Here is a 22285-nt window from a genome sequence, read left to right as displayed (position 1 = left end):
TATGAATATAGAAATTCGTTACGTAAGTTAATTCGTAAGTTAAGTATATTTATTACTAATAAAAACGTTCGTAAATAAAATTCAGCAAGTTTCGAAAAAGCCATTTAACCAAATAAAAGTAAAATTAATATGCAAATTTTGTTTTAATTATTCATGCACGGTGAGCCAAAATCAAAACCTGCAATAATTAAAGAACGTTCACAGATAAAATAAAAAAAAAAACAAGTTTTTTTTAACTGAAAGTAAGGAACGACGTTAAAACTTAAAATAAACAGAAATTATTCAATACATGAAAGGGGCTGTACCCTCCTCAACGCCTCACTCTTTACGCTAAAGTTTGACTTTCTCACAAGTCAATTTTTTTTTAACTATAAAATTTTGTTTTAATTGCAATTTTTTTTAATTAATTTCAACGAAATTCACACAATCAGATTCAGCTTATCACCGAACACTATTGAAGAAGCTTCTAACTACTATCTGCAAAAATGTGGAATTTTGCATTTTTAATTAACTTTAATGAAAATTACACCATCTCATTCAGCTTATCAGAGAACCCTATTAAAGAAGTTTCACGCTCCTATCTGCAAAAAAGTGGAAATTTGCATTTTTTGCTCGAGGAAAGATCGCGATGCGTGCCCTCCAAAAATGGAGGGCAACTAGGCCACCTCCCACGCTCATTTTTTTCTCAAAGTCACCCAATTAAAATTTTGAGATAGCCATTTTGTTCAGCATAGTTGAAAATTTAATAAATATGTCTTTTAGGATGACTTAATTCTCCACAGTTTCCAGGGGAAGGGCTGCAAGTTATGAACTTTGCCCATTGCTTATATATTGTATTGGTTATTTGGGAAGTTTATAGACATTTTCAGGAAGGATTGTTTTCAGGGGGGGGGGCTGGAGCAAGGGGTTACTCGGGAAAATCTTTCTGTGGATGATGTTTCTTTGGGGTAAGGGACATTTCTATGAAGTGTGCGCCGGATTTCCAAGCATTATTTAAAAAAACGATCCGAAATTAAATAAAAAAAAAAGTTTTTTCAACTGAAAGTAAGGAGCAACATTAGAACTTAAAACGAAAGAAATTATTACATAAATGAGGAGGTTCTCCCCCAAGTCAATACCTCACTCTTTACGCTACAGTTTTTTTTAGTGCTTTCAAAAGAGCTATCTATTCTAATTAAAGGTCCTGTGTGATTCTGGGTTATTTTATTTAAATTTTGTTCAAAATTTTAACTTACACTGGGTGGCTTTGGATTAGAACAGACCACCATAATATTCTCAATAACGTATACGTAATAATAAAAAAAACAAGCGATGATGCTCAACAGTAATTGAAACTTTTAAAATTAAAATTTTGATTTAAATAAGTATATCAAAAGAATGAGCTTATAATGCTGATTCTAAATATATAAATTTTATTAAGTCTAGCATTGCTCATCAAAGGCCACGAGCCTGAGAAAATGTACCTGATTTTTCAAAGAGGGAAGATACATCCCCTACAGGTGAACTAATTTTAATGAAAATCCAACCGTCATATTCTACGTATCAGAAAACCCTCTCACATAGGTTTCATCCTCATATCTGATAAAATCTGCAACTATATCTGCAACGTTTTTTTTGCCAGAAGAAAAATATACGAATATAGAAGTTCGTTACGTAAGTTAATTTGTAAATTACGTCAGAACCAAATTTAGAGACAGCCATTTAGCAAAAGAAGATTAAAATTTTTATGCAAATTTTGTTTACTTATTCAATGACGGTGAGCCAAAATAAAAGCTACATTAACTTAAAAAACGATCAGAAATTAAATAAAAAAAGAACATGTTTTTTAAACTGAAAGTAAGGAGCGACATTAAAACTTAAAACGAACAGAAATTATTCCGTATATGAAAGGGTTGTCCCTCCTCAAGGCCTCGCTCTTTACGCTAAAGTTTAACTCTGTCTCACAACTTTATTTTTTAAAACAACAGAAAACTTTAGCGTAAAGAGCGAGGCGTTGAGGAGGGGACAGCCCCTTTCATATGCGGAATAATTTCTGTTCGTTTTAAGTTTTAATGTTGCTCCTTACTTTCAGTTTAAAAAACTTGTTTTTTTTTTATTTAATATTAGTAAAAATCTCCTTGTCAGTAGACCTTTACTAATACTACAACAACCATCGCTTGAATTTTCCGAGTCAAAGGAAAACAGCCAAAATGAACACAATATCAACAGAAACAGGCGAGGGCAGACAGTCGTGATTAATAAATGCAAATTTCGAATAGAAGGAAAATATAGCATATATACAAGAGAATATTTCAAACAGATTAGAGAAAAGACGTTATCAAGCAGTATGTTTTGAATCAGAGCTCATCAGAGAGACATCATTACCATGTACGGTTTGGATGCTTTAAATGTTGACCTACATTACTCTTTTGAAAATGGTGAACGTGCTCCACAAGTCATTTGCTTTAAACCCAATTATCGCTGTTTTGGACCAGTGCCCTTGCGCACTTTAATGCGTATGTGCATGTATGACGGTATTAGACACCGAATGTGCCAAATTCGAACCAGAAGATTTGCTAAATTCTGATTTTACTCGACAAATAGTGGTTTTCTTCTTGCCTTCGGAGGATCCTCGGCGTCAGAGGAACCGACAGAATGAGCAATGATGATGTCCATCGATCATGCTACCAGCGCCGTGACATCGGGTCAGTCATCAAGAAACGCCGTCTGCACTGGTCTGGGCACTTCCAACGCTGACCACCTGAGGGCCTGGCCAGAAACGCCCTTCTCTGCCAGCGTCACCCCAGCTGGTACAACTAATACCTACCAAACATGCGTGTTAATAGTCCGCAAGCGCACTGGTCGAAAATAATATTGCATGTGTGTTCCATTTTTAAAATGATTGTGATACTTGTGGACTAAGCTCACTGCCCTGCAATTCGTATATAGTTCTAAGTTATATTTCATTTTAAGTACTAAAACTTCCAGATGAATTATACACTTGCCAAAAAACGATTTGTTTCCTTAACCAAAGATTCAAGGAAAGTGAAAAATAATAACAACTGTTTCATTTGGTCCTATTTATACCACTCTATTAACCAACGCTGGGGACATTCGTTCAATTGCTAAAAGGTGTTTATTACTTTGAAAGATTAATTACTCATTTTAGGGAATTTAATTATGAACCAAGGCTTGAAAGTGCGCAAGAGGGATGTGGTGTCTGAGTTTAAACTCCGCCACTTTCCCGAATTTGAAAAAATTAAACAGTTCGTGGTAACGAACTGTAAGTAAGGAGCGACCCGGCTCAATAGTAACCGACACTCTAAAAACGAAAATTTTGATTCCAATAGACACATCAATAGAATTGGATTTTTATGCTGATCTTAAATATATAAGTTTCATTAAGTTTAGTCCTACCCATCAAAAGTTACGTGCCTGAGAAAATCTGCCTTATTTTTGAAAAAAGGGGGAAACATCAGTTAAAAATAATAGAATTTTAATGAAAATCACACCATCAGATTCAGCGTATCGTAGAACCCTACTGTAGAGATTTCAAGCTCCAATATGCAAAAATGTGGAATTTTTTTTTTTTTTTTTTCAGAAGAAAGATAACGGGTGGGGGGTTATTTGTTTGTTGTTTTTTTTTTCCAGGGGTGATCGTATTGACCCAGTGGTCCTAGAATATCATGGCAGCTTGGGCGCCCATAAGGGGGGGGGGGCAGGGGGGCCCCAGCCCCCCTGGCTGAATGTTGCTGCCATATTTTTATATTTTTGTTTTGATATTTCTATTATATAGCATTAAAAGTGCCATTTTGCCGGAGGATTTGCCCCCCCCCGCCCCTGGAATTCGGTTTATAGGCGCCCATGCATGGGAGGGTTCATTTGAATGGAAATTAAAAGTTCTAGTGCTCTTTTTAAGTGACCAAAAAGATCAGAGGGCAACCTGCCCCCCCCCCCTCCCCACCCCTTTTTTTCCCAAAGTCGCCTGATCAAAACTCTGAGATAGCTATTTTGTTCAGCATGGTTGAAAAATATAATAGCTATGTCTTTGAGGATGACTTAATCCCCCGCAGTCCCCGGGGGAAGGGCTGCAAGTTATGAACTTTGCCCAATGTTTCAGGGGGGATTTTTCTCAGGGGTGTGGGTTACGTGGGAGGATCTTTCCATGAAAAAAGCTTTCATGGGGGAAGGGACATTGATATGAAGGAAGCGCCGGATTTCCCAGAATTATTTAAAAAACGATCAGAAATTAAATAAAAAAAAAACAAGTTTTTTCAGCTGAAACTAAGGAGCAACATCAAAACTTAAAGCAAACAGAAATTATTACGTATATGAGGGGGTTCGCCCCCTAGTCAATACCTCGCTCTTTACGCTAATTTTTTTTTAGTCTTTCATAAGAGCTATTCATTCTAATTAAACGGCCTTTGGGATTAAGGGCCTTGGTTCAAACGGCTTTAAACGGCCTTTGGTCATTCCTAGAAAACAAAATTCGAACTATAGCGTAAAGAGCGAGGTATTGACTAGGGGGTGAACCCCCTAATATACGTAATGAAAATATACGAATATTGAAGTTCGTTACGTAAGTTAATACGTAAGTTACGTATATTTGTTACTAATAAAATTGTTCGTAAATAAATTCAAAAGTTTTAGTGCCCTTTTCAAGTAATTAAAAATTGGAGGGCAACTAGGCCCCCTCCTCCGCCCCTTTTTTCTCAAAATCGTCCGATCAAAATTTCGAGAAAGCCACTTAGTCAAAAAAATGTAAAACTAATATGCAAATTTCGTGTTTATTAATCATGTACGGTGAGCCAAAATCAAAACCTGCATTATTTAAAAAACGTTCAGAAATTAAATAAAAAATAAGTTCTGTTAACTGAAAGTAAGGAACAACGGTAAAACTTAAAACAAACAGAAAATTATTCTGTATATGAAACGGGCTATCCCCTCCTCAACGCCACGCTCTTTACGCTAAAGTTTGACTCTTTCTCACAACTCTCTTTTTTAAACAACAAAAAACTTTAGCGTAAAGAGCGAGGTGTTGAGAAGGGGACAACCCATTTCATATACGGAATAATTTTCTGTTCGTTTTTAGTTTTAATGTCGCTCCTTACTTTCAGTTAAAAGAACTTGTTTTTATTTATTTAATTTACTTAATAAGTCGTTTTTTGGTTTCATTTCAGCTGGAAAAGACGCAAAAAGCCTTTTCAAATTTCAAGCCCAAATCAAAAATGTATGATTGATAAGTGGGAAATGAGTTACCCATCTTTCAATTCTACTTCTTGTACCTCCTGTTGCCTTACCTGAACGTTTTCACCCATATGACTAATAGTAATTTAGAATTTATTGTGTTTTTTGAAAAGAAATATGACATCGTATTCTTTTATTTACATCAAGATATGACAAGAGCAAAAAAGTCCTCCCAAAAAAGGCTAGTCGATGAATCAGATAAATGCAATCATCCAGTTGAGTGCCTTTTTCGGGTTTTTGCAATTTCTTTGAGAAGGTTACCATCATACATTGCTTACAACCGAAACAAGGAGCACCATATGCGCCGAGTGGATAATGAATCTTTGTGTTACACTCGTTTATGAGATGTTGACTAGATTGTGGCTATTTATCAAAGCTGACAGTGACTAGATCACGCCCCATATTTGGGGCCCCATTCCTCTTATAAGTAAAACTCGTTAAAATCACATCGACGCATTGCATGATTCTTCTCCTTCAGGTAAAGGTCTCTTTATATCCTTGTCTCAAATATCTTTAGGTGTTTATCTTGGTTTGTAGCCGTTAACATAATATTTATCAGAATGAGACTATCTTCATAATTATGAATATAAATAAGTTTAAAGCTATTTTATAATATGGTATTAATACGTTTAGTTAGGGGTTTTAAATTTGTTTATATCGTGCCTCCTTGACCTATTACGAGGTATTGGTACCGCTCTCCCTTTATACTGCATAATGGGCCGAATTGCTTAATTGCGGCAAAATTGTTCGACAAATTAAAACGAAGATGACTTACCTATTTGAGCGCTGATGGGACAGTAGAATTTCAGCTAGAAAAAAAATTCTAAATATAGCCTATATATGGCAATCCTTAGAATTTATAGTATTAACTTTCATTGCTGTGAAATCCCGGCAGCCATAGCAACAAGGATATATACAGGGGGGGGGGTACCGGGTTTACCCCCCCCCCCCTAAAAAAACTGTCTGCCTCGCAAAAATGTTACAAAAATGCATATAAATAGATTTTTGTTGCATATTTTCGATTTTTTGTATTAAAAAAAAATAAATAAAAAATACCCCCCCCCCCAAATAAAAACATTCGATACACCTTGTATGGCAATATAGAATAATATTAATTAAATCACATTGAAACAAAAAGAGTACACATATTACAAATATTTATTTCTATGCTCCATTGCCTGCCTGAGGAATAGTCCTAACCTTTCAACACTTACAGATACTCGCCCCTCACTGTACTCACTAGTCATCTTTCATCAAGCCTACACTTTCCATGCACTTCCTTTTGAAACTCACTCAGTTCTTCGCACTGACCAACATTCTCACTAATAACACCACACACAGGGCAAAAGTAAGGACATTCCTGCCGTTGGCTCCTCCCTGAATATTTTCTTCTTGTCTAAAATGGTAAACTATTCGCCCTCAATTCAATAACATACTTAAGCTCCTGCTTCCTCAAATTAACGTTAAAAACATCCCTTCACCCAGTTGCGTAATTTCGTCAAAATCCTGGGGGGGGGGGGGTGCAAAGTTGTAGCTAATTTTCCAAAATCAAGGGAAAATGACAATGAAAACTGAAAAATGAGTAATATATTACCTATTACCATAAAGGCAAAGATGTACTAAAGAAAACTGACCTGTTTCTGGATACTTGAATTATGCAGGCTTGTCTTAATTTTGACAAGATTTTTTGCAGAAACTGAATTTAAGCTCGGGTGGGGGCAAAATTGGGTCTGGAGGGGACAGTTACCTCCTCCCCCATTGCAAATTACGCCTCTTTTATACCGCCGAACCTTTGTCTCTTGATCACGTAAAATATTTCCTACCATCTTTGCCATATGGTCTACATCGTATGTGATCTATGTATGATCTTCAATAAATTTTGGTGTTGTGTACGCTCTACAATAAGGACAAGACGATCCTTAATCTCCCAAACCCTTAATCTGGTTCGTCATCGAATGTAGATGTAGGAACATTATCCGGACGGATAATATAGTACTAAGGGCTTTGTCTCCATGGAATATCATTTCAAAAGCTATAAAATAATCAATTTACCCAGGCACAAATAAGCCCAATTTAAGGGTAAACTTTTTATTTTGCGTGTCAAAATCATCCGAAGCGCCAACATTAAACGGGCGCTTGGGTTTTATTTTAGATGACGACTCATTTTTAAGCTTAGATGAAACTAAATGAATATTTGGGCTCTATATATAAGAGCTGTCTTAAGCAAACAAATAAATAAATATAAAATTAGACTTACAATAAAATATTGTATATTTTTAACCTGTTTGTCAATATTTTTGACTGTCTTTTTAAATTTGTCTTTTTGACTGTGTCCTAATTCTTTGGCTATATCCCCGTCTTTGTGCTACATGGCTACTTGCAGCTACTTGCTAGTTGCGCGTCCATGTTTTATATATATATATATATATATATATATATATATATATATATATATATATATATATATATATATATATATATATATATATATATATATATATATATATATTTTATATATATATATATATATATATATATATATATATATATATATATATATATATATATATATATATATATATATATATATAACATGATTGGCTAATAGAAGAACGACATATGCCGAGTGACTAATGATAAAAAAAAACAAACTGTTTTGAGAATGTCTCTGTATTCCGCCAATTATTGTTACGACAAATTTGTCATTGAACTAAGAATACTGTTCCTTGTAACAACATTATGTAATTCCATGTACTAGTTATATCTGTACATACAGTAAATACTTGTTTGTTACTATTTTCAGTACATTCACACTTTTCTTTCCACACATGATGAAGTACCGCTTTGCTTTTGTTAGATAGTGCATGCTTATATTCTTTTTTTCACTAAAAATAGCTACTTTACTTATCTAACTAACTTGACTTAAAGCTCTTGCTTGGCAACGTTGCCAGCGTAGAGGAAAATAGATGCCAGTGCCGTTAATCGTGTTCAGAGTGTTCTGTCCTCGGCAAGGGTAGGAGATTCATCGGGGTCGATGTTCCTTACAGTGAGTCGACCGTGGATGACGTTCACCCATCTTGTGCGTACTCTACCTCTGGGCGTTTCCAGCCATTTGCAGTTGAATCGAAGTCGAAGATGAGCTGGGTGGGTGCTTGAGTTGGCAGATGAAGGAAATGACCGAACTTACGCAACGAGCAAGACTCTAGCTGCTCAAACAGGGGTCGCGATTTAAAAGACCGGATGATCTCCCAGTTCTCTACCTTGTTAAACCATCTAACGCGTTCGATTTTGCGGAGGTATTTTGCCGGGACAACATCTAGCTTGATCATCTGCTTCTGAGTAATTCAATGCACATACATATCTCAAAGCGCGTATTGAAGTTAACTTCAAAAACTATTTGATGGAAATAGGAGGCCAGGACCCTGCGAAAAGTTCTCAGCAATCGCTTGTAAGAAGTGTTGTTTCTGCCACATGTTGTCCTACGAAATCCATATAACCAAGTAGCTGACAGTTATTTCTACAATTACTGAATGCTGAAAGTTATGTTGATGTAGCCAAAATGACAGAACTATAGCCTCTAACAAAAATAATGACGTAGCTGTTGACCAAAAAGAGGGGATTGAAAATGGCGCCCGTGTTGAGTACTCTTGCTCAAAGAAGAAGAAGACGCATTAAATATAGGTATTAAAAGTACTTACATACTTCTGTGGTATATCCTGCATAAAAAAAGTACTGCTATGTACTCTTAATGATTATGAACGACAGCTACCCGTAAGTTACTATAGGGTGATTAAACTTATGTCAAATGTTAATTCTATGCCCTAAACATTTTTTCATATGTATCATTATAAATGCATGATTGTTTTGTATTATATAGGTATATAAGTTTTAACTGTACATATACTGAAATATACTAAAAAAGCAATCTTTTTTTCCTTTGTAGTCCCTTAGTTTCCTTTTTGGTTCCCCCTTTCTTTTCCCTTTTTGTCCCCTAAATAGAGAAAAACTCCCCTAAATAGAGAATTAGTAAATTGTATACCATTATTTCTGTATGTGTTTTTCTGGTTTCTACGATATTTGATTTATAGTTCTGTTTCTTTTACTATTAGTATATTGCTTCTTTAATTGGTATTCTTCTAATCTCTAGACGCTCCACGACTACTGGCGCCATCTGTTCAAGCAAACTTTGCCAACTTACGGAATGCGGCTGGTAATCCACTTGGAGCACCTTTGATTCTTTCTACTCGGTTGCCCGGGGTGCCAACGTCTGCTGCTGCCATGTTGAACGGCTCAGGACCACCTCCACTTATTTCACCAGAAGCAGCAGGACTCCTCTACGGATATGCAGATTACTCAAATTACGCCGCCGCCGCCGCGATGATGGCTGAATATCCGGCAACGGCGGGTGCCGATCATGCCGGTGGGTTTTTCGCACGGTAATTTTGTTAGTTCTGAGAAGCGGGCATGTATCTTTTGTCCATAGTTGCGTCGATAATTCCAGGATGGAATCATCCTTTTTAGAAAATTATAAAAATAGGACATTTATTTTCTGGCTTGCCTAAAAGACGATTATTGAAACCAACATCTATAAATACATGACGGATATACATTGAGTAAAAGTTCTATACATGGTTGGAGTTAGACCTCAAAATACGCTGTTTGTGTGAGACTGCAAAATATGTTACATGACATCTTATTTCGTGGAAAAAGACAAATTAGCCCTCTAGCCATCCCCTAAATCAAAGACTCAATAGATCATCGCCACTAAAAATAAGACGGAGACAGAATTATTTTCTTAAAAAAAAAAAAAAATAATGGCTATGTAGCCCGTAAGCTACTTAGATTTTTTTGGCTGAAGGGCAAAAAATAAAAAAAAAGCTTTGTATTTGAGATTTTGAATAAGAAGCGTCAGGAAAATTTAGGATTTTGGACGGAGGGGCACCGGCACAAAGACCTGCCCTTACGCACGTGTATGTTATAAAGACATCTCAATTAGCTTCACACTTTACAAAATAGGTTATATTTATCACCTCGTCTTATTTGCACCAACATCAAAACGATTCCTCCTTGTTTGGCCCTTTCATCTTTGAATGTTTTCAGCGTGAATAAAGATGATGCTCTTTTCAATGGTGGTGTGCTTGTCAACTCTGTTTTCACATATCATGTTCAATATCGCCAGAGCAGGATTTTAACTATTAAAAGTGTGTCTGCCAATATTTTTTGGTGGAGATGGGGGGCTACAAAAGTAGGAATTTCTGCTATGTAAATCACTTTAAAGAGCGAAGGGACTAAGCAACCCAAATCAACAAATCTTTTCTAACCTTTGAATTAAAGATTTTAAAATATTTCAATTTTAGTTTTTTTTTATTTTATTATTTTGACCTAGAATGCTCGTTAACTGACTTGGTAATTCATAGCTAACAATCTCAGTTTAAAATTTGTATAAATTGTTGTGCAACCTATTGTACTTAGGGAGAGTAAGTGGTAAAAAATAGGAAAGGTAAGTTAGGGTGACTTAATTCGTATACTAAACTTTCTCTGGGAAAATTGTAATTGGATGGGTGACCACTATTTTTCTGTTTGTTTTGAAGCTGCCTTTTCCGAAAATATATTATGTCGCCATTTTTTATTTTAATTTATCATTTTATTATTTTATTATTTAAATTTATCTTAGTTCAAATTTATCAGTATAACTCCTCAGGCACTTCTGTAAGTATTTTTTTGCGGCAGGAGCCAATTCGACAAAACAGAAAATTAACCTGCAAAGAGTATGAAAACCATTTTTAAATCTGGAGGAAATCGTTTAAAAGTGTGACATTTTAGGGTAAAGCCTAGCCTGGATCCCCCAGTGACGACAGCAACTTGGGAGGGTAGGGGGATGCAGGCCTTGGCCCCCATCCAATGATTTTTCCCCCCTGAAGATTTTGGGGAAAAAATATTTTCGGTACTTTCTTTGACATTTTTATTGAAGACGTTGAAAAAAAAAGATTGGTCCCAACTAGATTTCATAAAATACCCACCCCTCACCCTCTTTCATTTTCAAGGATTGACGCCACTGGTGCGTTTGAATTTGGTTGAGCAACTAAAAACATCGGCCGGATGATTGGTTTAGCTGGATAAATGTCTGAAAATCTTTACGTTTTGTTAGCTTTGGCAATGTGCATTTAAAATGGGTGGGATTTCAAATAGTTCTATTTTCAGATCGGTGTATAGATAGAAAGAGGTGGGATTGATCTTATTGTTAAATATTGTGGGTGTGGACAGATCTTTTGAAAATATACACCACATTTGGACGTGTAATTTCATTGTTAAATTGCTATAGACTTTCTTGGAAAATTCATTAATTTGTCGGTACTCTACAACGTTTTATTGTTTCATGTCTTGACGCCAAAAAGTAATCTTAGTTTCTTGCAGTTTGTGATGCAAGTTCTAAATTAGATATTCAGTTTATAATCCCAAGATATTACTTGTCTTAGCTATCCCTTCGAACCCACTCTTTAAGAGAATTAGTTGTTTCTTGTGGGTTGCAAAGGTCTGGACATTGGCGTCAATTGACGAAATTTTAGGGGAAGGATATATTTGTGGAAATCAAGGGAGGGGGGGGGGAAATCTGTCGTTTTTTTTATTTTCTAATCAAAATATATAAAAGATCAGTTTTCAATGATAGTACACTCCCCCCCCCCCCAAAAGGTATTTTTCGAAATCATGTGGATGAGGGAGCGGGGTAGGAAAATTTTGAACGATGAATGCCCCCCGCCATGGACGCTATTAGGTCTGGGGTATTCTCAGTGGTTACTTCAGATTCATTTTGTAGGCTGAGAAACATAGAGGACAAGTCATTCTACCAATAATATCTGATGACCCACACTTGCTAAGCATGACAAAAGGAAAACAACAAAAAAAAGAGGATAATCACAGAAAGTGAAAAAAAAGAAGAATACTTTGTATTTTTTTAAAGATTTTGATTTGTCTTATCTTAGTGTTTCTTTTTAAGCTTTGTCCTTTGATATTCTCCTTTGGACTCCTATCTGTATTTTTTTTTTTTTTTTTTTTTTTTTTAATTTCAAATTCTACACTGAGGACTGTTGAGTGGAGATCTCGACTGAGATATTTGTGTGGCATTCTTCTTTGATTACTCTCGTGTTTTTCTTCGTTAGAATTCTTTTTTTTTCGTTTTGTCAATTAATGCTATTATCGGATTGAAAGCATCATTTAGGTTATCGGGTTTTCGCAGCTTACTTTTCACGAGCTATAGGGGTATCGAAGAAAAAAAATGACTTTTCATTAAGAATTTTGAATTTTTTTTTCTTTTTGATCCCCATGTATTGTCACTTTCCCTTTGCACTCCCTTTCTTTTTCTTGTTGTTTTTTTTTTTATATGAATTTTGATATTACTCGGCAATGCCTTACCCAGGATTTTTTTCGGAGGGGGTTTTACTCAAAAAAATGTTTTTTTATTTTTTTTTTTTGGGGGGGGGGGGGGGGTTACACAAAAAACTCAAAAAACGCATGCAAAATTTGTCTATATCTTACGAGTCAGACAAAATTTCGGGGGGGGGGGTCAAACCGGGTTACCCCCCCCCTGGATACGGCCCTGTCATTCAGTCTTCTAATCGCTTATGACGAGTTGCAAATGCAGGCCTAGTAACACCCCTTGTCTTCTTGCTATTTATGCCAATTTGTATAAAAAAAAGGGATAAAAGATGTGACACTAAGCTTTACAGCCAAATCAATGGTGCTTATCTCCATCTCTTGGCCCTTCAATCAGGAAGTGCTGTGGGGGGCTGGGGTCCAGCAATCCTGTGCTTTCACACATCCCTGTTCACCTTCCCTTGATTTCTCCAGACACCCTTTTGGAGCTGAGTTACCTGTTTCTAAACTTACAGAGTGATGCCGCTAACCCCATCCAAAAAAGAAATAATCGGCCACACCAGGACTCCACCAGAGCCGCCGCCCTCAAGGAGCGGTGATTGTCTAGCGAGCCAACCACTCGGTTATGACGGGTTTTGCTAATCCATTTTATAAATTCACTAAAATGGTAAATTCCCCCATCAAATACAAAATAGTAGAGGCCACCTTGGAAAGAAATCTTAAAATTCTTAACTCGTAGGATAGAAGAAAACTTACGCAGAGATGAATAATACCCATTCTCTCTGTCGTCTTTTAGAGAATAATATGTCTTGTGTTCTCCTATGATTCTATTTACTTTCCATTTTGAATTGATAATCGCAGCTACCACCTTATAATTGCTTCGTGCCTGTCCTTTGTATTGGTTATCATATAATTTTAAGGCAAAAACAGTAAACGTTGTAATATTTCGAAAGATTCGAATATTCAAATGAAGCATTTCTCCTATTGTTAGATTAACGGGTATTATTTTTATGATTAATTATACTGTTTGCAACAGGTAACCCTTGCTTAAGGATTACGTGAAAAAAGGAGAAAAGTAGCAGTTATTTAGCATGTCATCTACAGTTGCTAATTATTGCAGTGTGTATTGACCGTATATAGAAAACATTACATTGGAACACTTGTTATTATCATTGATTTCTTCTTTTTTCATGGCCACATCCTGTATTTGTATTGCAATTTCAGTATGTATTGTTGTATTTTGACGTCGGGAATTGCTCAAGTTTTTTTTATTCAGTGTAACGTTCTAGGCGCTAAAACCTAACGTAATTATTCTAGAATAACATATTTTAAGTGGGGAATTATTCCAGTATTTTGCCAGTATAACGTACTGTACGTTATAACGTAACGTAATTATTCCAGCATAACGTACCTGGCGTCGAAAACCATTTAAGTATTTTTCCAGTACAAGGTACCTGACGTTGGAGATTATTCCAGTATAACGTACCTGATGTCGGGATTTCATCCAGAATTTTGTTCTTGTTTATGCATCTGACACAAAATACTTTGGGAAGAGAGATTATGCTAGAATTTTTTTTGTTGACGAGGAATTAAGTTTGTCAAAATCGCTAAAAGGGTGATTTATATTAAGCCCAAAGGAGATAATTCAAATCTAAATTATGCGGTCTCTGATTTAGAATGGGCTCTCCTCCGTGCGCAGTTGCCTGATTGGCAATAGAATTTCTTAATAAAATACAAACAACTAACCATTGTAAAACAAAATAAATGTTGAAGCAAAACAAATGAAATAAATTGAAAGGTTGAAATTACCAAATATTCCAATTTTTTAATTTAACTTAATTAGAAAGAAAATTGTTAGTATTCTACATACACATACAAAGCCGCCGATTTTTCTCTGATATTTCTTTTCTGTAATGATGCTGTGATCATTTGATCATTTTTTTTTCCGTCTGCTTTTTTTCTGTTTTTTTTTTTTTTACTTATTTTTTAGCCATAATAAATGTTGCGAAAATAAATTACAAATTAAGCATCATTCTTGTCTATATAACTGTCAAAATATTATATTCCATTGATGTAATTTGCTTAAATATTTAATTTTTTTCCTGTTTTTAGGTAACTTCTTTTCCGGATTCGCCCTCGCATCAATAGGTTGAAAAAGTTTGCCAACATTTTTTAAATTAGTCTGTGCTACGAATGTATATATATATATGTATATGTCTGTGTTAGCTATTGTGTTTTTGTTATCCCGTCCGCAAATTATGTAATTGCTTATCTTTTAAGAAAGCAATGTAGATTGTTTTTTTAATTATCGATCAATTCGTTAATTGTACCAATTTATATGAAATCATCCAGCCCACATAAAAACACTCAACGAAGAAGGTTAAATTCAGAGTAAGCATTAAGAAAAGAATAAAACATCCATGGCAGGAAATTCAAACTCAGTGTAATCCAGAAAGTAATTTTCACCAATTATAATTAATTGATAATAATTAATTAGATAATAAAACAAATTGGCTACTCCTTTGTATTGTAAGTAAATAGAATGTGTTTACCGTTTGCTTATTATGAGCGTTAAAGGGGAAGTAGCTGTAGTTATGAACAGCCTCTTGAAGAATTAATTTCTCTTTGGAAATGTATCAGGAGGCCATAATTTTAATTAATGCATTTTCTACATTGAAAAACGTTGATATTTAGCTTAAAGAAAACATTAAATGTTTATGGTATTAAGCATTAGTGCTCTCTTTAAAACAATTTGAGTATAATTGATCAATTTGGGAAATTATAAAGCATAAATGGGTAGTTAAATCGCAACACGGGGTTGGTTTAATGTTTTGAGGGGCACTAAGGGTCTTGTCCGTATACAGGGCAATTGGGAGTTGAAACACGACTCAGGAATTCTCTCCGTTGGCCCACACCCATACCCGTTAAGAAAATTAAGTTTATAAAATAAATTTCTGAATAAAGCAAATTGTGCATTGAATCCCCTCGAGGCTTATGGACTGTATACTCCCCCCTCATTATGACCCTGGCTGTATATTTGACGCCACTAATCTATGGCCATCGTTAGATTTAAGTGCTGAATTTGGATAAAGCATGTATTTTACATCAAAATTTAGAACGGACTTGGGTTTGATTTAAGCGACTAATGTAAATTTTTTTTGTAAAGTTAAGTTTGCTGTTGTTTCTAACACCAGCGACTACTACTCCAAAGTAGAGAGTATTTATATACTATCTGCTTTTAGACAGTATAGTGTGTTTTTTTTACTACTTAAAAGCAGGCCAGAAGTCAGGTTATGTTGCTAACTCTATCTCTAAGTTGTGTGGGCTGGATGCCGTCTACATAACCACATTCAACTTTTATATTCCCTGTTTCAACTTCAGATTTCGCAGGAAGTATCCACGATACTTCTTTTCTTTTTATTTATTAGGAGGAATTCCAAAATCATTTTATGGATATTAACCTACAAAATAATTTTGTAAGTTGTTCCAAACAGTGGAGTCATTTCACGATAATTAGAGGTGGGTGGAGTAAAATGTATTTTTCAAACTCTAGTAGGGCAGTTTTTTTTTTATGAAAATACAAAAAAAAGATATTTTTCGGTGAAAATACCTAAAAGAGAAGGTATTTCTCAAGCATAGAAAGGGGAGGGAGGTTAAAAATCCAGGGTAGGATGCCCCCCCCTCCGGACAGTTGACACCACTGGTCCAGTAAAAAAAGAGAAGAAGTATCGTGATACAATTTTAGCAACATAAGTTGAATAATTATCTGGAGGCATAGTTGTGTAGTATAGGTTAATAGAAAAAAACTCATTTGCTACTGTTTGTTTTGTTTAGAAGTTATATAGTTAAATTTTTCCTCTTCTTTGAATTCTAAAAGTTATTTTAGTTTTAGTTTATCTGGCTTCAACCCAACCCAGTAAAATTGCCGAGGTGTCTGCTCGAAAATACCACTTGAAAAATTATTTTTGAGAAAGCGACCAACTTTCTTTTTTGTTAGAAATCGGCATCTAAATAATAAAGGAAAGCCCATGTTATTTTCTTTATTAATACGTTCTATAAAAATTTATTGAAAACAAAAACATTTTTTTTGAAATTTTATTTTTATTCTGTTTTAAATTGCTTTCAGCATATCTCCAACCCCCCCCCCCCCCCGTAGCTACCTATTAAGCATATCTGTTATTGAATATCTTTTTCCATAACGCTCATGCAGAAAAGTTTTGGCCTCTTGAGTCCAAAGGAGACTATAGAGTCCAAAAAATAATGTTGGCTCTATAGTTCTTCAAGGGCTAGCTTCTAAAGTGTCGCCCTTTTTTTGTTTGATTTTTCTTAGAAAGTGAAAATTCAGCTTTCACACAAAGATTTAATGAATCAAAGTTCATTTACGATTTCCTGAAATGGATCTATCATATTGTGAATCCTCAGGAAAACTGAAGGCTGTTCAGACTAGAAGAACTTGATATTGTTAATTGGACCCTAATTTCCAAGAAAAAATGGCTGGAAATGGCTCTTTATTTAATCAAGAGGCTTTCGAAGATATTACAGTGACTAGAGAATGAACTCCAGTCCGAAATTGGCATTACTGTTATAGCTCTTTAGGCCCTAGTTTCTCCCCAAAATAATTAAGTTATTTCCAACTTTACGACCGAACTTTGTCTTTTCTCCCTCAAAACAATATTTTTCCAAGTGTATTATTGAGCAGTTTTTTACATAGCGCATTTTCTAATTTTTATTTCATGCGAAGGGTTATTATATCGTCAGGCATAGAAAAGTTTTGTTTATTTTAATTTTTTGTTGAAATCAGTTTTAGATGAAAAGGAAAGATCTCAGAGCAGTATTAAGTAGAATGTGACGGGGTAGTTTCGGATTAAGAGTTGGTGATAAGATTCTTTTATCACATCATTCCTATTTTTCATGGAGTAATAACTAACAGTTAATGAAAAATAACTTTAATATCTAACACAGAGGTTCTCAACCAGGGTGTTGTCTTGAATTCATAAGTCCCGAAATAACGTTGAGCATACCAACGTTGTTCATTTTTTTCTAGAAAGGAAATCGTTGATTTGTTAAGGAGCAAAATTGGAAGTACACTGTAGTTTGCATTAAGACAACAATGACACTCAAGCCTTTATTGGGTTTTTTAAGAGGATCAGAAAGAATATAGGGTTTGAGCATGGCCGTATCAAGGGGGGGGGGAGGGGTTACCTGGTCTGACCCGTCCCCCAAAATTTTTGTTGGAGTCGTAAAAAAATGGCAGAAATAAACAAAGTTTTGTTGCGTTATGTGGAGACCCCGAGATTAAACTTTAAAGGTTAAAAAAAAAGTTCCCAACCCATGGAAACACAGAACCTATACTCTTAAGGAATAATGTTCTTAGGGTTTCCCCGTGGTTTTGCAGAAATAAATTAATACAATTTCATTTTATAAGTTAGATTTAGTAAATGAGAGTTGTCATTCCCAAAAACCGACGGGAGGGGGGTCAAATTTACATGATAAGGCTTGAAAATGGACAATTTCTGGTCGATATACTTTATTGTCGCTTCAGGAAAGCTTGATCTTCCAAATATCGTTAACGTTAAACAGCAGATTTCCTACGACAATTCTGGTTTTTTCTAAATAAACAAAATATTAAAAAAAATAATATGCAAAAATCTTGGAGATTGACTGCGTTATTTAAAGATCATTATCTCTTTAAATAAGAGCTCAATAAGTCATATAAGAGCTCAATAAGTCATATAAGAGCTTATTAGCTCTTGTTTGGTTATTTCGTGACACAAAATGATATAAGGTAATATTTCATGAAAAATAAAAAAATATAGCCTTTATGCTATGACCTCTTGGGAAAATGGTTGAGTATTGCTGAAATAACATAACACATAGTTCCAATATTTGTAGATCAGTTCAATCCCAGACCTTTTCTTTAAATTGTTGTCGAAAAGCTGATAGTCAGATTTTTCTCATATGTCGAAAAAACATATCAATCAAATTAATTGAATATCCGTAAAATAAAGTGTTTTATTGACACAAAATAATCACAGTGAAGATACAACTTACTAGTAAAAATAAATCTGGTCAGTTTTATGTGTTTGACGAACTGAAAGTATTTTGATGATGGCCAATTAAGATTTAGTCATTTGACCAGGTGTGTCAACTCTTGTATTTTTACAGTACAACTCTTTATACTAGGAATAAACGAGCATCTTAAACGTTTTACGAAAAATTCGGTTCGACTTTCTTTAATTTTGTTTTCTGATTCGGTCTTTCTCTCGATTTGGAAATGAACTTGATCGAGTCAAGTTAAAAGTATTCAGGAAGAGTGAGATACTTTCCTGGTAAAGTTACATTCGCAATGAAGTTTAGCTAATGCCAAGATTTATCTGGGGCCAGACCTGTTCACTAGAAGATTTAGTTAAAGTCAAGCTAAATTCCAGCACAAAACTTCCATTTATTTAAAATTTTTCGGAACTAAGCCCAACCAATCAGAGCTTCATTATCAATCCTCAGTTGTATAGAAAAATAATAAGTGCATGGAAATTTAACTATATGGTGAACAGTTAACTAGCCTGAACTAGCCAAATAGTTGAATCTTATTATGGACGGGTCTAACCAGGGCCGTATCCAGGAGGGAGAGGTTACCCGGTATCACCCCCCTCCTTCCAAAATTTTTGTCCTACGTACAAAAGTAAAAAAAATGCACGTTTTGTAAATTTTTCTACACACCCCCTCCCCTCCTACCCAACAAGAAATTCAAAAAGTTCTGGATACGTCACTGGGTATAACTTTATCCAAAATCTGGCTTTAGTCAAATTTTGGTTTCTAGTAAATCTCAGCGCTAGCTAAATGTCATTTAGAATATGATTTCAATTAAAGTCAATCAGAATTATTCTGTAGAACATTATAAGACTGTTCAGTTTTTTCCCCGTAAGCTGTGAAAGATAGTATACTTCTGTTGGTAGAGCTATTTATGAGATTAGTTTTTTTATTGCTGAGCCTTGAGCTCGACGCTGAAGAGTCACGTTGACTTGTTGAAATACTGTTAAATCTGTAGAATAGGTCGAAATTAACCTGGAAGATTTTTTTTGTTTATAAGCTTTGGTTGAAGATTTTGATTACTAATAATTGAATTTCTTGCTACTGAAGGGTCAACAGCTGGAAAACAAATGGTCAAACGTCTAACCCAGGTTCGGGAGGCCCTCCCTTATCAGAGGCCGGGAACTTCCTTATGAGCTCTGACCTAACATTTGTCAACACTTCTTTCTATTCTTAAACTAAAAGGTCAGTTTAACTCCTATCTTCTAACTCTGACTTCCTATCTGTTCTCTTTTTCTTCTTATTTTCTTCCGTTGTAGAAATTTTGGACTACATAAATTTGGAGTTCATGGATTTTTTTTTGGACTGCCAGTAACCGAACCATGTCCAGTTATGATTCAATACGTAAAAATGCTCGTGAAAAATGCGAAAAGAAAACAAATGTTAATGCTAATTTATCACGTAGCTCTTTTGATAGACTGTTATTTGTACAATATTTTACTTAATAATTTAAGATATTGGAAAAATTATATATATATATAAATATATATATACATATATATAACTCTGCTTCTGCAGGATCAATTTCATTTAATAAAGAAAAATAAATTCTCATGCAGTACATGCCTTCGTTGAAAAAAACTTTATAAGAATAAAAAGTTTTCTAAGATAATACCTCCTCTCTCAAAAATACTTTTTTTGAAAACTGGGGGTGGGGGAATCAGGAGAGTGGAGGCCTTTTATCTTTTTGAAATTGTAGTTATTTTATATCTTCCTGATTTTTTTTAGATTCAAAACAATCCTTGATTCGATTCAATCAATGAATTATTTAATATTATTCCAGAACTAGCCTTTTAAAGATTACGTAACTGCCATTTTTCTTTATAATTTTGTTGGGAGTAAAATTAAATCTGTCGTGGTGTTAAACAAATAAAAACTTGTTTCTTACGGATACTTCATATCCCTGAACCTATTCCTTAAAACTCCCCCCTCCACTGATACAAGGTTTTTATCTAACTCGTCTAATATTCTTTTTCCGAATTTTTTTTCTTTTTTTCCGAATGCGACCTCTTCCTCCCTAGCAGCCACGCATTAACCTTCATCTTTAATTATTAATTTGTGTTGGTTTAAAGAAAAATCCCTAACTATAGTTAAAGAATAGCTAACATTTAATAAACATTTACTTAACCTTGTAACGGAATTTATACCTTTGTTTCTTGTTTTCTTTTTGATTATGCTATTCAAGGTGCTTTAAGAATTTCAACAGCTTTATATTTAACCTCAAATTTGTTTTCTATTCTCCCAGTGTGTATTTTATTAGTTTTTTTTTTTTTATCGGATTTTTAAGTTTATTTCTTTGTTCGGACCTTTTTTAAAGATGATATTTAGTTTTTTTTTGTTTTTTTTTTAGCTCTAGGTGTAGGTTTTTATGAGTCTCATTATTTTGAAAATTAGCATGGATGTTAGTGTTTATGCAAAATAAATGTTTTTTTTTCTGAAGTCATTATATTTGCGTTTTGAATTTTATTGTAAATTGATTTTGTTGAAGTTGAATAAATTTTTGCTCAGAAGATACATCTAACGAATATTCTATCCTATTAAAACGACTATTAGAATAAATTTACATGATGATGAAGGAGCCATTGGAATAGCTAATTATGCAGTTTTGATTTGCTTTGTGTGATTTGGAAGAATTTTGTCTGTTTGAGTAGTAACTAAGTTTTAATTAAGCGTAGAAAGTAGAAATCATCTTCTTGTCTATCTTTTGCTAACACTTACCTTGTTGTTTATCCGGGTCAATATTTCAAAGGAGAATCTAAATGAAATAATTGAATGGAATGAAATAAAATAAATGAATAGTGTTGGCGAGATCCGTGTCGATATTTCAAAGGAGAATCTAAACGAAATGATTGAAGGGAACGAATTAAAATGAAATGAATATTGTTGGCTAGCTGCATTACTGCTGTACTTCGTATCTCTGGTTGAGTGGAACAAAATTCAGTTGAACTAAATCACTAAGACGAATCTAGATTTTGGGACTATCTCTTTTCTTCCTTTAAGATTGTATTCTAATTTCATCGAATGAGAACAACTAAGTGAATTGCCCCAATTTGACTTAATTTTAGTGCGTGAAATCTTAATTTGCAATCAATTTTGCCTCGCCTTTTTTTCTAGCGTCTAGGTCTTAGCTGTAATTTTTTCTAATCAGGGCTGCGTCCAGTATTTATTTTTTTGGACGGGGGGGGGGGGGGGTTTAGAAGGAGAAATGATAAGAAAATACCAAAAAGAGTATTTTTCAAAGTACATGGGGGATGCACACTCTCCCTCCCCCTCATTGAAGTTACTGCTCATAAACTAGCTGAAAATTGTCCATCTTGCTTTATTGTCTGCAAAATGAAATTTGTTTTGATATTAGAGTCTTAATCTGTCTCTAATTATCTTTTCCAATTTGTAATTCTGTAAATCAAATTTGAAAAAAAAATAGATATAAAATTAGGAGCATGTGAACCTTGTTCTTTTATTAGGAGAATTGTTCATACAAAAACGCTATGCGTAACAGTGAAATTTGTACGTCACAAATATGTTCTGTCAGTAGGAATTTTCGATAAATATTTCTTCGCTAAAATTTTCTCCGATAGTTTTGTCGATAAATTCTGAAGTT

The 22285-nt window shown here is 34.5% G+C and overlaps 1 protein-coding gene across 5 annotated transcripts in view; it reads left to right on the top strand.

The window, feature by feature from the left end:
- Positions 1–22285, top strand: part of how (protein held out wings) — a 151450-nt gene that overhangs the window by 123118 nt on the left and 6047 nt on the right. The window contains exons 6-7 of one of the 5 annotated variants that reach the window (XM_089103256.1): positions 9374–9646; positions 19735–19869. In XM_089103256.1, coding sequence (XP_088959382.1) covers positions 9374–9646; positions 19735–19820 — 359 coding nt within the window. In that variant the 3' untranslated portion in view covers positions 19821–19869. Of the gene's footprint in view, positions 1–9373; positions 9663–14709; positions 20911–22285 lie in introns of those variants that run through there. The other 4 variants (XM_089103210.1, XM_089103284.1, XM_089103320.1 and 1 more) reach the window with 4 other exon arrangements.

The sequence above is a fragment of the Artemia sp. Qi Xiang Cuo genome, chromosome 1, assembly GCF_049724085.1.
Source record: "Artemia sp. Qi Xiang Cuo chromosome 1, ASM4972408v1, whole genome shotgun sequence".
Lineage (NCBI taxonomy): Eukaryota > Metazoa > Arthropoda > Branchiopoda > Anostraca > Artemiidae > Artemia > Artemia sp. Qi Xiang Cuo.
The sequence above is the reverse complement of the archived record's forward strand: the minus strand, read 5'-3'. Positions and strand labels throughout refer to the sequence as shown.